The sequence below is a fragment of the Giraffa tippelskirchi genome, chromosome 11 (assembly GCF_054371585.1).
Source record: "Giraffa tippelskirchi isolate mGirTip1 chromosome 11, T2T-mGirTip1v1.2.pri, whole genome shotgun sequence".
Lineage (NCBI taxonomy): Eukaryota > Metazoa > Chordata > Mammalia > Artiodactyla > Giraffidae > Giraffa > Giraffa tippelskirchi.
Genome location: NC_137285.1, coordinates 124,227,238 through 124,240,174, shown reverse-complemented (window position 1 = coordinate 124,240,174; position 12,937 = coordinate 124,227,238). Strand labels below are relative to the sequence as shown.

The 12,937-nt window shown below is 56.3% G+C and overlaps 1 protein-coding gene across 1 annotated transcript in view; it reads right to left on the bottom strand.

The window, feature by feature from the left end:
• The window catches only part of ARHGEF17 (Rho guanine nucleotide exchange factor 17), a 60,185-nt gene extending 52,193 nt beyond the window's left edge, over positions 1–7,992 (bottom strand). The window contains exon 1 of the mRNA XM_081539527.1: positions 3,991–7,992. Within this exon, the coding sequence (XP_081395653.1) occupies positions 3,991–7,173 (3,183 nt within the window). The 5' untranslated portion in view covers positions 7,174–7,992. The remainder of the gene's footprint in view (positions 1–3,990) is intronic.
• Between the last annotated feature and the right edge of the window lie 4,945 nt (positions 7,993–12,937).

Genomic DNA, 12,937 nt, shown 5'->3' with positions numbered 1-12,937 from the left:
TCCTGCTGGGTGACAAGACATTTAATTATAGATATTTGGTACTGTTCAGAATTCCAAATGTCCTAATCGCCTCCCCTCCCAGAGCCAGTTTCCATGGAAAAATCAGAGTGAAGAGCCAAGGAGGGAAAGGAGAGAACCCCCACCCCGTGGGTTCCCTGCCAAGGAGAGACAGAAAGAAGAAAGGTGACAAAGAGCTGTAGCCAGGCGGTCCTCTGCAAGGTAGGGAGCTGGCTGGGAAGGAGGGGAATAGGGGCCATGTCTGCTGGGGGCAGGGGGTGTGGGCAAGGTCAGGCTGGTGCATGGGCCCAGCTCTGCCCTGCCATACTAGGTGACCTCAAAGTCAGCATTCTCCTTTCTGAGTCTTGAAGTTCTTCCCACCACAAACCCTGGCCCCAGAGCATTAAATAACTACCATGAAAGTGTTCAAACAGTTGGGGGTGCAGGAAAGGCCCCTACTAACCCCTGACCCTACCCCATTACACAGATGGCAGCCTTTTCCATCAAGAAATTCCATCAAGAAACAGGGACCCTCAGGCCCCTTCACCTCCAAGACACTGACATTCTAGGATTCAGTGGGAATCTAAGAGCCTGCAATTCTAAGAATTCAGCCTTGTGAGATTCTCACAGCTTTCATTTTTGAAGACTGAAACATTCAGAGAGTCTGGCATATGGTGGTGGTGGTTTAGTCGCTAAGTCATATCAGACACCATGAGCTATAGCCCGCCAGGTTCCTCTGTCCATGGGATTTCCCAGGCAAGAATACTGGAGTGGATTGGCATTTCCTTCTCCAAGGGATCTTCCCAACCCAGGGATCGAACTCGCCTCTCCTGCATTGGCAGGCGGATTCTTTATAGTATGCACTTGATAAATGTCAGCCGCTGTTACTGCCATTTCAGTATGCTAAAGTTTTCTGAGTCCATCCATCTGATTCTGAGACACAAGCCACTTCCTGTTTCTGGACTAGAGTTGCCACTTCTGTCAAATGGGTATCAAGTACTTGAGGACAGAAGGTTGGATCAACTCTGTACTTTAGCGCCAGGACAGGAAAGCCTTGGGATGAAGAACTGCTGATCTTCCAGGTTACTGTGGGCCTAAATGGAGATGACAAGGCATGTGGGAGGGGGCAGGGCAGAAATGCTCCACAGCTGGGCCTCCTCCACGCAGTACATCTGCAAGCAGGCATTTACGGAAAGCGACCATGAGTTATCCCTTATTCCCTGGGCTCCTAGGTCCTTACAGCTGTTGCATAGGGCTGCCTTTCTCTCCCTTCCAGCCATACCCTGACTCCTTCTGTTTCCCTTGACCACTCTATAGGCTGAGTCCATCCTATAGACTTTCAAAGACCAGGCAGTCTAACCACCCACTGTACAGATGGGAAAATTGTGAAACCCAAGATGACTCTGTTCAAGTCTCAGAGGAGCTGGGCCTGGTACCAGGCCTCCTGCTTCCAACAGCGGGGGCAGCACCACACAGAGGGCAGAAATGGGACTTTGGAGTGGGAGAGGCCTGACTTTGAGGGACTCCTCGCAGCCCAAGGGTGGGGTAGGAGCCCCCTCTGTCCCTGGAGCCTCTCCTGCCGGCCCCCTGGTTGGGCTCACACTGGTTTCTGCCTCATCAGCAAAGCATGACAGCTTCTTCCCTTTTTATTCTGGAGCCCACACCACACCATCTCCACCCACAGCCTAGGGAGCGTGACTGCAGCCCCAGGCCTGAAACAAGGGGGACATTGTCTCCTCCATGGAGGCCAGGAGGAGGGCTGGACAGCTGCTCCCCATCTTCCTGGAGCCAGAAGGAAGGGGACAGCAGGAGGGATTCAGGCTAGCAGATGGGAGAACTTCCAGGCTTTATGAGTGAGTTGGGAGTCAGGGGATGGTGAATCTCTTCTGAGCTGACTGAAGTCCACCAGGTTATACTGAGGCCAGAATGCCTAGTCCTGTGCTCAGAAAGCAGTGGGGCGCAGGGAGGAGCGGCCAAGGCTGGTCACTGAGAAGCAGCTGAGACAGTGAACCCTGTTTTTTTCCCCTTTCTCCTGCCCTCAGGAAGGGCACGATCATATCACCCACGCACAGTATACACAAGCCTGGCAGGTAGATACCATTACTTACAGAAGGGGAAAGTGAGGCACAAATCAGGGACGTGACTGATCCTAGGCCACACAGGGATCTGGAGCCGGGGCTCAAACGCTGCTTTTCCAACTACAGACTCACCAGTTCTCTATGGGGTAAGGGGGGACACTAAGCTGGGCCTGGAGAGAGAAGGGGACTGAAGCAAGCAAAGGCTTGGAGGCTGGAGAGAGCCTCCACCGAGTACAGGGAGAAGCCTGTGTTATGAGCAGGTATGTCCCACCTCATACCCCTCTGGGGGCAGCATGGAGCGTGTGGGGCGTTGAGCGGAGTTAAGCTTCTCCCTGAGATCAGGCAGGACAGGAGGACAATGTGATGAGAGGAGACCTGGAGTCAATTCCGCAAAAACTCCAACCTCCTCTCACTGCCTCTTCTTAGGAGCAGCGCCCAGCTCCCCCTAGTCCCCCCAAGTCCCTTGATTCACTCCCCTAACTTACTCCTCAAGGCTCCCAGAGGAGATAATTATATGAGAAAAGTATCTGGGGAGGGGGTCCCTGGCAGGAGCTGCCCCTGCTGTCATCCCTCCCCACCCCCACAAAGACAATAGGCACCTGAGCTACCCTACCAAGCTCTGAGAAGGAAGGACAGGTCCTAAGTGTTTCCCCTCTCTGCCCAAAGACTCTGCAGCCTCTGTGAGAGACACCAGAGTCAGGACTAGGAAAAACTAGAGACAGGAGGGAGAAACAAAGAGAGAAAGAGAGTTCAGAGAAGCCCATGAGAGCACTGAAAACCGGCAGTGACCAAATTAGTCCAAGGTTTAGGGTTTTTAGGTTCCTCACTCTACAGGGAACACAGTGGGTGTGCGAGCCATGGTTGAAATAACCCCAGGCCATCTCCACTTCAGACTCAAAGCCAGAGCCTCAAATCTAGCTTCCAACTGAGATGCCAGGCCATCACCCTGCCTAGAACCCATGTGAATCCAACAGCCCAAACTCCAAAAACAGCTAAAGACAGAAGGCAGAGAGGAGGTCTCTGGGAGAATGAGTCCCAGGGCCTGGGGTCTGGCAGAGGAAGGAGGAAGCATCTCAGAGTCACCAGGAAGGGGAGGGGGGAGAAGATACAAGCCTGCAGGATGAGGGACAAGTGCTCCCAAGTCTTGTCTGCTGACAGCCCCTCTGTTGACCCTATCCTCCCCGAGAGGTCCTCATTCTAATCAGAGGAGGCTTTGGCAGATTTCAGGTCCAAAGAGTGTGCCAACTCCAAGCCACAGACTCCCCACAAATCTGTATAGCACAGCTGGAAGGAGACAGAGGCACCACCTTGTCCAAAACCCCCAATTTTTACAGATGGGGAGGTTGAGTTACAGAGAAAAGCCAGGGCTGCCAATTTACCTTACGAAGCCCTCTCCACTTTATGGAGATTAAGTCATGCCTCGTACCTCTTCAATTCTCCCAGGCCCAGGCTCAGACCCAGATTTTGACCTGCCACAGGCAAGCCACATGAGGAAGGGCAAACCCATGTCAACTGTGGGCCTCCAAACTTAAACATCCTACAGGAGGTCAGCAAGGCGCTTGAGAAGGTGCCACTACCCTCACAGCTCCTCATGTATTGATAAAAAAGAACCAGATATGAATCTTTAAAACTATTCCCTGAAAAACATTGAAAGTACCAGATTAGAACCCTTTGTAATTATCACCCAGAATACACTGGAGCAGATAAGAACCTCTGATGTTAGCACCAACAGAAGCCTCTGGGGCCTGAGTAGACAGGAGCCATGTATCATTAACACTCTTAAAACTGCCTGGGCACTTCCAGGGCCTGAGAAGCTCCCTCACACCTGGGCACCTGCCCAATGAGCACACTCCTGCAGAAGTCACATCCATGGCCCTCCTTCGCCCCGCCCCAAAGGCCCCCCACTAAGACTCACCACTTGTGGCTTGCTGCAGCACTTGCTGGCTGGGGCAGGCTCATCTGGAGCCCGGGCTGCCTCTGGTGGCTTGGCCTCCGCAGACGGTGGTACGGTCGGAGTCAGGCATGGCATATCCATAGGCACTGGGGCAGGGACCCCACTGGAGTGGAGGGTCAGCATGTACTGCTTAGAGACGTCCTCAAGAGATGGTGCCTGCATCGTGGGGTGGGCTTTGCCAGGGAAGCCCATGGGCTCTGGCACAGCCACAGGGGGGCCAACGGAAGTCGGTGTCTCAGGTACCATGATGGGTGTGAAGGTGGCAGGCACACTGGCATGGCGAATGTGTTTGGAGGAGGGTCGGGCCAGAGACTGGCTGCCAGCCTGGTCCTGATTGCCCTCCTCTCTTGAGAGCTCCTGATGACTGCTCCGGGCTGGGCGCTTCTTGGAACCACGGCGAATGAGCCGTGGGGACAGAATGTCAGCAAGTTTCGGGTCAAGGTGGAAGTCATGGTGGGCAGTGGAAGAGGCAGGCGGGGCCTCAGGTAAGGCCCTCTCAGACTGTGCCCGGCCCTTGGCAGGATTGGGCTCTTCTGGTTCTGCCCGCCGCTCAGCCAGGATGGGCTCACTGCTCGACGGAGGCAACATGGGCTCGACTTCTCTGATGGGCTCCCCTCCAGGGCCCTCGAATCCAGGCCCAGCCAGCTCCCCACGGCGGCTGGGGTCACTCAGAGATTTCTTCTTGGGGGCTTTGCCAGCAACCCTGTCATCCACCACACACCCTAAGGCACCTGGCCCCTGAACAATGCTCTGAATAACCTCGGGGTACCCCTTGCTCTCTTCACTGCCCACAGACCAATCACTGTGGCCGCTGATCAAGCCCTCATCCACAGCTGGGGCTGTCGGAAGCCCTGTCTTGGGGCTCAGCGAACCCAGGAGGTTGCTATCCACAGAGAACCCAGAGGGCTCCTCAGAGGTGGCGGCCCGGTGGCGCTGTGGAATTGGGTCACTCAGAGACCTGTAGGCCTCACCTGCCTCCCCATTGCTCAGTTCAGTCCCATTAGGGCCTGAAGGTGGGATTTTGCGTCTGCGGCGGAGGGCACCAGGTGTGGGAGGGGTATCAGGGGACACCAGGGCCCATGCTCCCAGACTCTCTTCAGCCCCAGGACCATGGTGGTTAGTCTGGGCTGAGGACGAGGAGAGGGGTCGCCACACTCCTGTGGGACCCAGGCTGCAAAATGTTGAAACAGAAGGCTCAGGGTCCGCTCCAATGCCCTCATCTGTCAGACTTGACTCAGGGCCGGAGAGTTCTTCTTGAGACCGCTGCCCTCCAGTCACGTCTCTTGCCCAGTCAGGACTCCCAGGGGGGACATCACTTCCATCATCCTGCTGGGCACCCATGCGCTGGATCTTCTCAAAAACCTGACGAGCCTCTTGAACATACTGATCCTGGATGACGAGGGGCAGTGGGTCCTCCTTGGCACCTGGCCCTGCCAGCAGGAGTTCAGAGGAGCTGGGCTTCAGGACACCGGTGCGGGATAGGCGGCGGGCCATGGGCTTCTCGGAGCAGGTAAATGACTTTGCCCTTCGGAGGGTGGCCGTCAAGTCCTTCAGTGTGGGTCGCGTGCCAGATGATGCTGGGGCTGGGGAGGGCATGGGCCCAAGTTGCCCCACTGAGCTATCTGCCGATGGTGAATCTCTGCCATCCACCGGGCCGCTTCCAAGGTCTCCAGGTCGCCCACCAGGCTTTCGGACCCTCAGCTCTGAAAGGTCTGAACGTAGAAAACTGAGTAGTGTCAGGGTCTCTGAGGCAATATCTGGATTCGACAGGGACTTCCGTTGCCGGCTCTTGTCCAGGTCCAATCCTCCATCCCTCAATACCCTCGTGGTGCCCACAGGTCCCTTGATGCGGGTTCGCACCTGGGGCCTGACGAGCCCTTCCCCGGCTCCAAAGCTGGGGGAGCGATACACGCCCCAGTTCCCAGAACCCCGGCTTGCCCACAGCTCCTCATCCTTGAGAGTCTCTGTGCTGGAATAACGGCTGCTACCACGGGAGCCTGCAGGGCTGGCCAGGTACGCGGGAAAGCTCACCTTGGCCACGCGGAACGTTCCCCCCACAGTGTCTGACAAGGGCCGAAGTCCTTCCTGGGGACCTGGTACACAGGGAGGAGAGCCAGTACCCCACTCCTGGGGTCCTTCCTCGCTTGGAGCTCTTGGAGGAGTTGGGGGATCGGGGCTCCCAGATCCCCCTGCCGAGTCCATACTGCTCGGATTTAACCCATAACTGTCCGGCCTACAGTCCTTATCCAAAGAGGAGCTTCCAGGCCTGGGCCCCGTCCTCCCTCCCCGGCAGTGGCCACCCTCACGGTCTTGGTCCTCGTCACTGCCTGAGGAGTGGCCGCCGTGGTAGGCCGGACTCTGCGCCCCGGGCAGCGGCGGTGGCGGTCCCTCCTCTTCCTCCTCGCTGGAGCTGGCAGCCCGGCTGCGGCTGACAGGATAGGAGGAAGCGATTGAGGAGGAGGAGGCCCGGGCCCAGGCCTGCGGTTGGGAGAAGCTATGCCAAGAATGTAAACCATCCGCCGGACGCTGCGCTCGCTCCTGTTGCTGCCGCCGCCTCCTCCCCTCGGTCCCCGGGCCGGGCAGCGGCCGCGCCGAGCGCAAGCCCGCCAAAGGGAAGCACGTCCGAGGAGGTGGCGTCGGGGGCTGCCGGGGTTCCCGGGTCGCCGGCTCCCACGCGGCCCCGTCAGGGCTGGGCGTCCCCGAGGCCTCTGAGTCGGCACCGGGCCGCCTGGAGCCAGGGCCCCCGAAGAGCTTGCGCATCTCCGTGACGCTGGGCCAGGCTCCGCGCGCGGCTCCCTCTGCCGCTTCTTCCGCTGCTGCCGGGGAGACGCCCCCGTCTCGGGCCCCGGTGGAGTTGTCGTCCAGACACTGTGCGTCGAAGCGCCGGGAGAGCTGGCGCACCGACGGCGAGAGGCTGCGGAGCGGGCGCGGCTGCGCGGGGGCGGCCGGGGGCCCCGACGCCAGCTTGGACACGCGCCGGGAGGGCTGGGCCGGGACGGCAGCGACCGGCCGGCACGAGGAGCGGCGCCGCAGTCCCGGAGCGTCCGTGGCCTCTTCCCTCGGCCCGGGCCCGCCACTCCAGCGCTCCAGGAGCTTGAACGAGACGCTGCGATATAGCTGGGGCCGGGGCGCCCCGTCCGCCATGGTGGCGGGACTCACTCTGGGGGGGCTGGCCTCGGGGAGCCGTGGCCAACCCCCCCTGCGCCCCCGTCCCGAAGGAGCGCAGCGGCCGGGGTCCCAAGGCCGGGGTCTCGCAAGTCGCAGTACGAGGCGATTAGCGGGGTAAGGGTGCAGAGACCCGAGCAGAGGTTTAGCTGCGGCGGCTCAAGTTTCTGGGCGCGCGGGCCGCCTCGGCTCCATCCCGCGCGACCCCTCCCGCCTCAGCGTCGACTCCTGGGCCCAGCCCCCGCCTTGCCCGGTGCGGCCTGGAGCATCTCGGCCCGACCCGGTCCCGGCAGGATCCCGACGCTCCGTTCCTCGGCTCTGCGCCCCCTCCTCAGCCGGCTGGCCTGCCTCCCCTCGAGCTCCTGCTCCCGCTCCCTCCCTCTGGGCTGCTCTCTCCTAGCTCCCTTTTGTTGCAAATAAACTTTGTGGCAGTGGAAAGGGGGTGGGGGGCGGGGCCTCGCGCCCAAAAGAGGGGGTGGGCTCCGGGAGCGCGCTAGGCTGGGAATCGGGAGTTGTGGGGGGTGGGGAGAGGAGGGACTCGGGGAGGAGCCGACAGACCGCTGGAGCAAAGGCTGACTGAAGCAGCCCTCCAGATGAGCCCCTTGGGAGCTCGGCGGGCAAGCTACCTCCCCCCAGCACTCGCTGCAACATGAATCGTCCGAGTGTGGTCAGCTCCGCGGGCGTAGTCAGGGTGGCGCACCCACTGCTTTCGGGCGGAAACGCCTCCTGCCCCAGGGACCCCCAACATGGCAACTTCAGACCCACAAACACCACTGACACAGGTACACGGAGAAACACTCCGCCAGCCGAGAGACCCGCCACCAGGGGGAGCAGTGCGCGCCTCAGGCCAACCTGGGCGCTCGCTGCTCCCCGTCCCGCCCCTTCACCCCGCCCAGGACACGCCTCCTATCAGGTCTTTCGCGGCGAAGCCCATTGTAACTGCGACCGGGTCCAAACGCCCCGCCCCTCCCACCTCTGCAGCCAGTCCAGTTCTGACCGCCCCCCAATCCTCCCCAAGCAGCTCCAGGAGCCCCACCCTTTGTGACTACGCCCCCACTTTTCCAGAGGCCCGCCCTGCGCTCCCTCGCCCCCTCCTTCTCTGGCGGCGCTCTGGGTTACGCGGTTCTTGCGCCCTCTGCTGGCCGGTTTTCCCCGATCCCCCCGCACCTCCCCCCTGTCCCCCCCGCCCCGCTCCTCTCAACCCGCGCGGAACCTTGAACGAGTGAAGCAACATCCACCACAAAAAGACCCCGAGAATTGGTTAAGACTTCACTTCCTTTACTTTCTTCTTATCTTTATCTAGTCCTTTCAGGAGCCGTTTCAAACCTATTCCCTTCGCAAAGTGCACTGCGCCTCCTTCGACTTCACTCACACAAGGCGCTTTGACCGAACGTCCTCAGTTTACCACTGCCAAACCTACACTGCTACCTGAGGCCGATCTGCCCTCCGGATAGGCAAGGGGTGGGTGGCTTCTACTGCTTCACCCCGCCCCTCTATGGGTCATGAAGGAGAAGTAACTTGGACTAGTGTCAAAGTCAGGAAATAGTAGCTCCTGGCAAATTCAGGATGCCAATGGCAATGGCAAATTCAGATTTCAGGAGCTTCAAATACCGTGCTCCTCCAGACAGCCTTTGCTAATTCCAGATCCCTGATGAGCGCTCAGCAGTATTGTCCTCCTCCTTGGGCCTGGGCTCTGCCTTCCCAGAAAGAGAGGATACTCATGTTCCCCTTAGCCCAAGAGGACAGTGGCTGCCATCAAACCCCTCCACCCCCAAACACACACCCCTCACCCCGTGCCTCCAAATGAGCAGGCATGGCTGGACATAGTGTAGGATGGTAGACACTCAGGATTGCCTGACTACCTCATGAGACTGGGAGGACTCAGCGAGGACCTCGGGGCCCTGCTTGCTGCTTCCCTTGGGTTACAGGAAATGGCCGTAGGGAGAAAGCTCTTCCCCTTTGAGTTGAGACCAGTCTTCTGTAAGTTCCTCACCTCTTGTCTCAGCTCTGCCTCAAAGCGGCCAGCATATCTCTTCCTCTTCAATGGGAAATTGATAGTAAGGAAGAGAACTCTGCCTGGCCTATTACCTCTCTGCCGTTTCCTTGCTGTGTGACGTTGGGTAAATCCTTTCACTTCCCTGGGCCTCATCTGAAAAATATGGAGTGGGTTTAAGTTTCCCCAAGGGTGCCTCTCTCTGTCTCTATTTGAAATCAGACTCTTGTCTCCTCTAGATTGTTTTCTTTCTACTCTTTTGAGGAAATTTTGGTATGGTGCGGGGATCGTCTTCCTGGAAGTCACTGCTCCTCTCCAATAATAACGATGGCCCCTGCCATTTGAAATTTGTGATTTTTTAAAACTTCATTTTTATATATTTATTTACTTATTTTTGGCTGCACTGGGTCTTTGTTGCTGTTTGTGGGTTTTCTCTAGTTGCAGTGAGTGGGGGCTCCTCTCTAGCTGTGGTGTGTGGGCTTCTATTGCAGTGGCTCCTTTTGTTGTGGGAGCACAGGCTCTAGGGCACATGGGCTTCAGTAGTTGGTCGAGAGCTCAACAGTTGCGACTCGCAGGCTTGTTGACCCACGGCATGTGAAATCTTCCTTGACCGGGTATTGAACCCATGTCCCCTGCATTGGCAGGTGGATTCTTAACCACTGGACCACCAAGGAAGTCCTGAAATTTGTAATTTTCCAAGCTCTTTCACACCTGGTCCTGTTTTGTCTTCACGTCATTTCTGGATTAGAGGATAAAGGTTTTTATTCCCAAATCACAGATGAAGAAGCTGATGGAGGGGAGCAGAGACTCAGGTCACAGGTTCCAGCGCCATGCAGCTTGGCCTTGAGGTGTCCATGGAGCACTCATGAGACGCTGTGAGCAGGCAAGCTGTTCTCTGATTGGTGAGCTTCCCACTGGGTGGAGGCCCAGTTTAGATCCTTAAATACCCTCCCTCTCCACCAAAGGGATTCCTGGTCCAAAGGCTCTAGCCAGCCCACCTCAATACTGGAGTGGGGTGCCATTTCCTCCTCCAGGGGCTCTTCCCGACCCAGGGATGGAACCCACATCCCTTGGGTCTCCTGTATTGTTCTTTACCACTAGCACCACCTGGGAAGCCCCCTAGGAGACTGTGCCTAACTAAAAAAGATTTGACATTATAGTTGGCACAACTTCCTCGGAGTCCCCACTTACTAGGACTGGGTGGGGCAAGTGGGCACTTGGAAGGCAGGTGAAGAGAGGAAAGGGGAGGGGAGAGAGGGTGAAGTGGGGGAGGATCTAGTATCTGGGTTAGAGAAAGGCTATGTGACCTGAGTAAGTCAGTTCCCACATTCAGGTCCCAGCTTCCCCATCTGTAACAGGAGGTATTAGAAGGATTAAATGAGAAACTGAGTGTACAACATATTGATGGTACCTGGAATCCAGCCAGTGGGCATTACTGTTGTCGTGGCTCCCCAGGGCTTCCTTCCCTGGCCGGCAGCCTTTTTCTCTCCAGCTTCGTATCAGGCCACAGCCCTTCCTATCCCTCCTCCAACAGCCTCCATGCCTTTGTGCTGTTCCCTACACCAGCAACACTCTTACCCCCTTTCCTTCAGTCTAATTACACCTCTCCAAGACCCAGCTGCACTGCTTCAACCCCAGAAAATCTTCCCTAACCCACAGAAGAATCCTTGGGCCTCTTTGAACCAGCATGGTCCCTCCTGCCCCTCACTGCACTCCACCCCTGGGTCTTCTCTGTCCCCATTCCCAGCAAGTAGACATTCCCAGGGTAAGCCCCTACGCTGACCCCTACCCCCCACCGCTGAGAATGCTCTGTGTTAAAATGAGGGGGAAGAAGTGGGATAGGGAAGAGGAAAAATAAAAAAAAGCAGGAGAAGAGGAGGAATTCAAGCCCGCAAATGGTGCTTGGAATCCCTGTCCTGGCATGTAACGAATGATTTTTCCTTCTTACAACAACAGATAGGGCTCATGGATTATGGCTCTTGTTCTCAAAAAAGTGTGGTGGTTTTTTTTTTTTCCTTAAAGACTGGCTGCCTCCTAGGTAAAGGAGAAAGAAAAACCCTTGCAATCTCCTGCTTAAACTCCTTGCTTAGAAACCTGCTATGCCTATTCCTAGAGATGGACTCTAGAGGAAGCTGTGTGAACAAAGGCGAAACCACTATATAGTAACATTCACTGCATGCCTACTGTGTTCTAGGTGTCATTCTAAGTGCTTTGCATATGTTAGTTAATTTAATCCTCACAACAACTTTACAAAATAGGTGCCATTATTACTCCCATTTTACAGTTAGGGAAGTTAAGGTATGAAGAAGTTAAATAACTTGCCCAGAGTAATACAGCTAGTAAATGATAGAGCCAGAATACACACCCAGGTGATCTAGCTCTGGGGTCTGAACCCTTTATGCTATCCGGCCTTACAAGGAAAACTAGGAATGGGATTTACCAGTGGCTCACGATTTTCAATATTGGAAAAGTAACCAGGGGGAGTCACAGTTCTTGTGGATTGCTGGGACAATCCTCTGGGACTCACTGCATTGGCTGCTGGTGGAGGCCCTCTGCCTTCTGCTCTTCCACCTCCTACCCCTCTGTGACAGGCAGCTGAAGAGTCTGGTCTCAGAGGCAAGATGTATGACACCTGGACTGCTTGGCACAGCCCTGCATTATATAGGGACTAAGAACCAGTCTCTGTCTTCTGATGTCCCCACACATCCATCTCACCATGACCCAAAGAATCAAATTGCCTTCTGTCCAAACTGTCAGCCTCTCCAGCAAGAGCACTTTGAATGGATTCCCAAGATGGCTTGGGCTACCTCCTCCACCAGCTGTAAGCGCACCTCTGACATTACTGTGGAGTTTCACCCCTGCAGAGCCCTTCTCTAAATGTCCCAGTGGCTGAACAGCCTTGGAGATTAGGCACGGTGAAAGGAAAAATACTGAAGAAGTTATTCCGTCCTTCCCCTTCCTGCCTTGACCCTCTGCCCTTCCCTCTCCCCGTTCTACCTTCTAAGGCAAAACACCCCCTTTCCCATGACCAGTTCTGTCAGTCCCGGGTCTGTGTGATGTACCAGCAGCCACAGGCCAGCCAGGCTGTTCTATGGGAGGAAAACAAAGATCTGGGAGAAAGGAATCAGGACTAGAGGAGTAATGGGGGTGGAGTGTGGGTGTGTGTGGAGATGAAGACAAGAAGCAGAGGAGTGGCTGAAAGAGATGTGAGCAGGAGGAAAACAAGTGAAGAGGACTTGGAAGGGCTTTGTGTGGTATAATTCTCCTTTGCCAAGGTGGCGGTGTTCAGGCTCTCTCGCCCCACGTTTGTAAATACGTGGTTACGTAACAGCTGAGATCACTTATAGCATTGTGCATGCACGTCATGATGACCCACTTGACCACAGGCCATTTTTGTTCTGTAAACCTATATAAGCACCACCTGAAAAGCTCTTGCAGGGGGCAAGTTTAGTCGAGTCAAGTCGAGGCGAGTCACATGGAGTTGAATTGCACAGTAGTTGCTGCTGTGTCAGCCATTAGAGAGTAAAGCAGGTCTCCCTTGCTACTGCGAATAAAGAATGCCTGCACTTCCTATGGCTCCTTGAGTTTTCTTCTAGCTTCCCCACTCCCACCTTGCCTACCCTGGGTTCAGTGAACAGTGAGATACAGCAAGACAGATGCCCTTCCAAGGTTTTATAAGCTCGGCTCTGTGTTTGAGATGCTTCCATATGAGGGTGCCTCCAGGCAGCCTTCCAGGTACACACAGGCCAG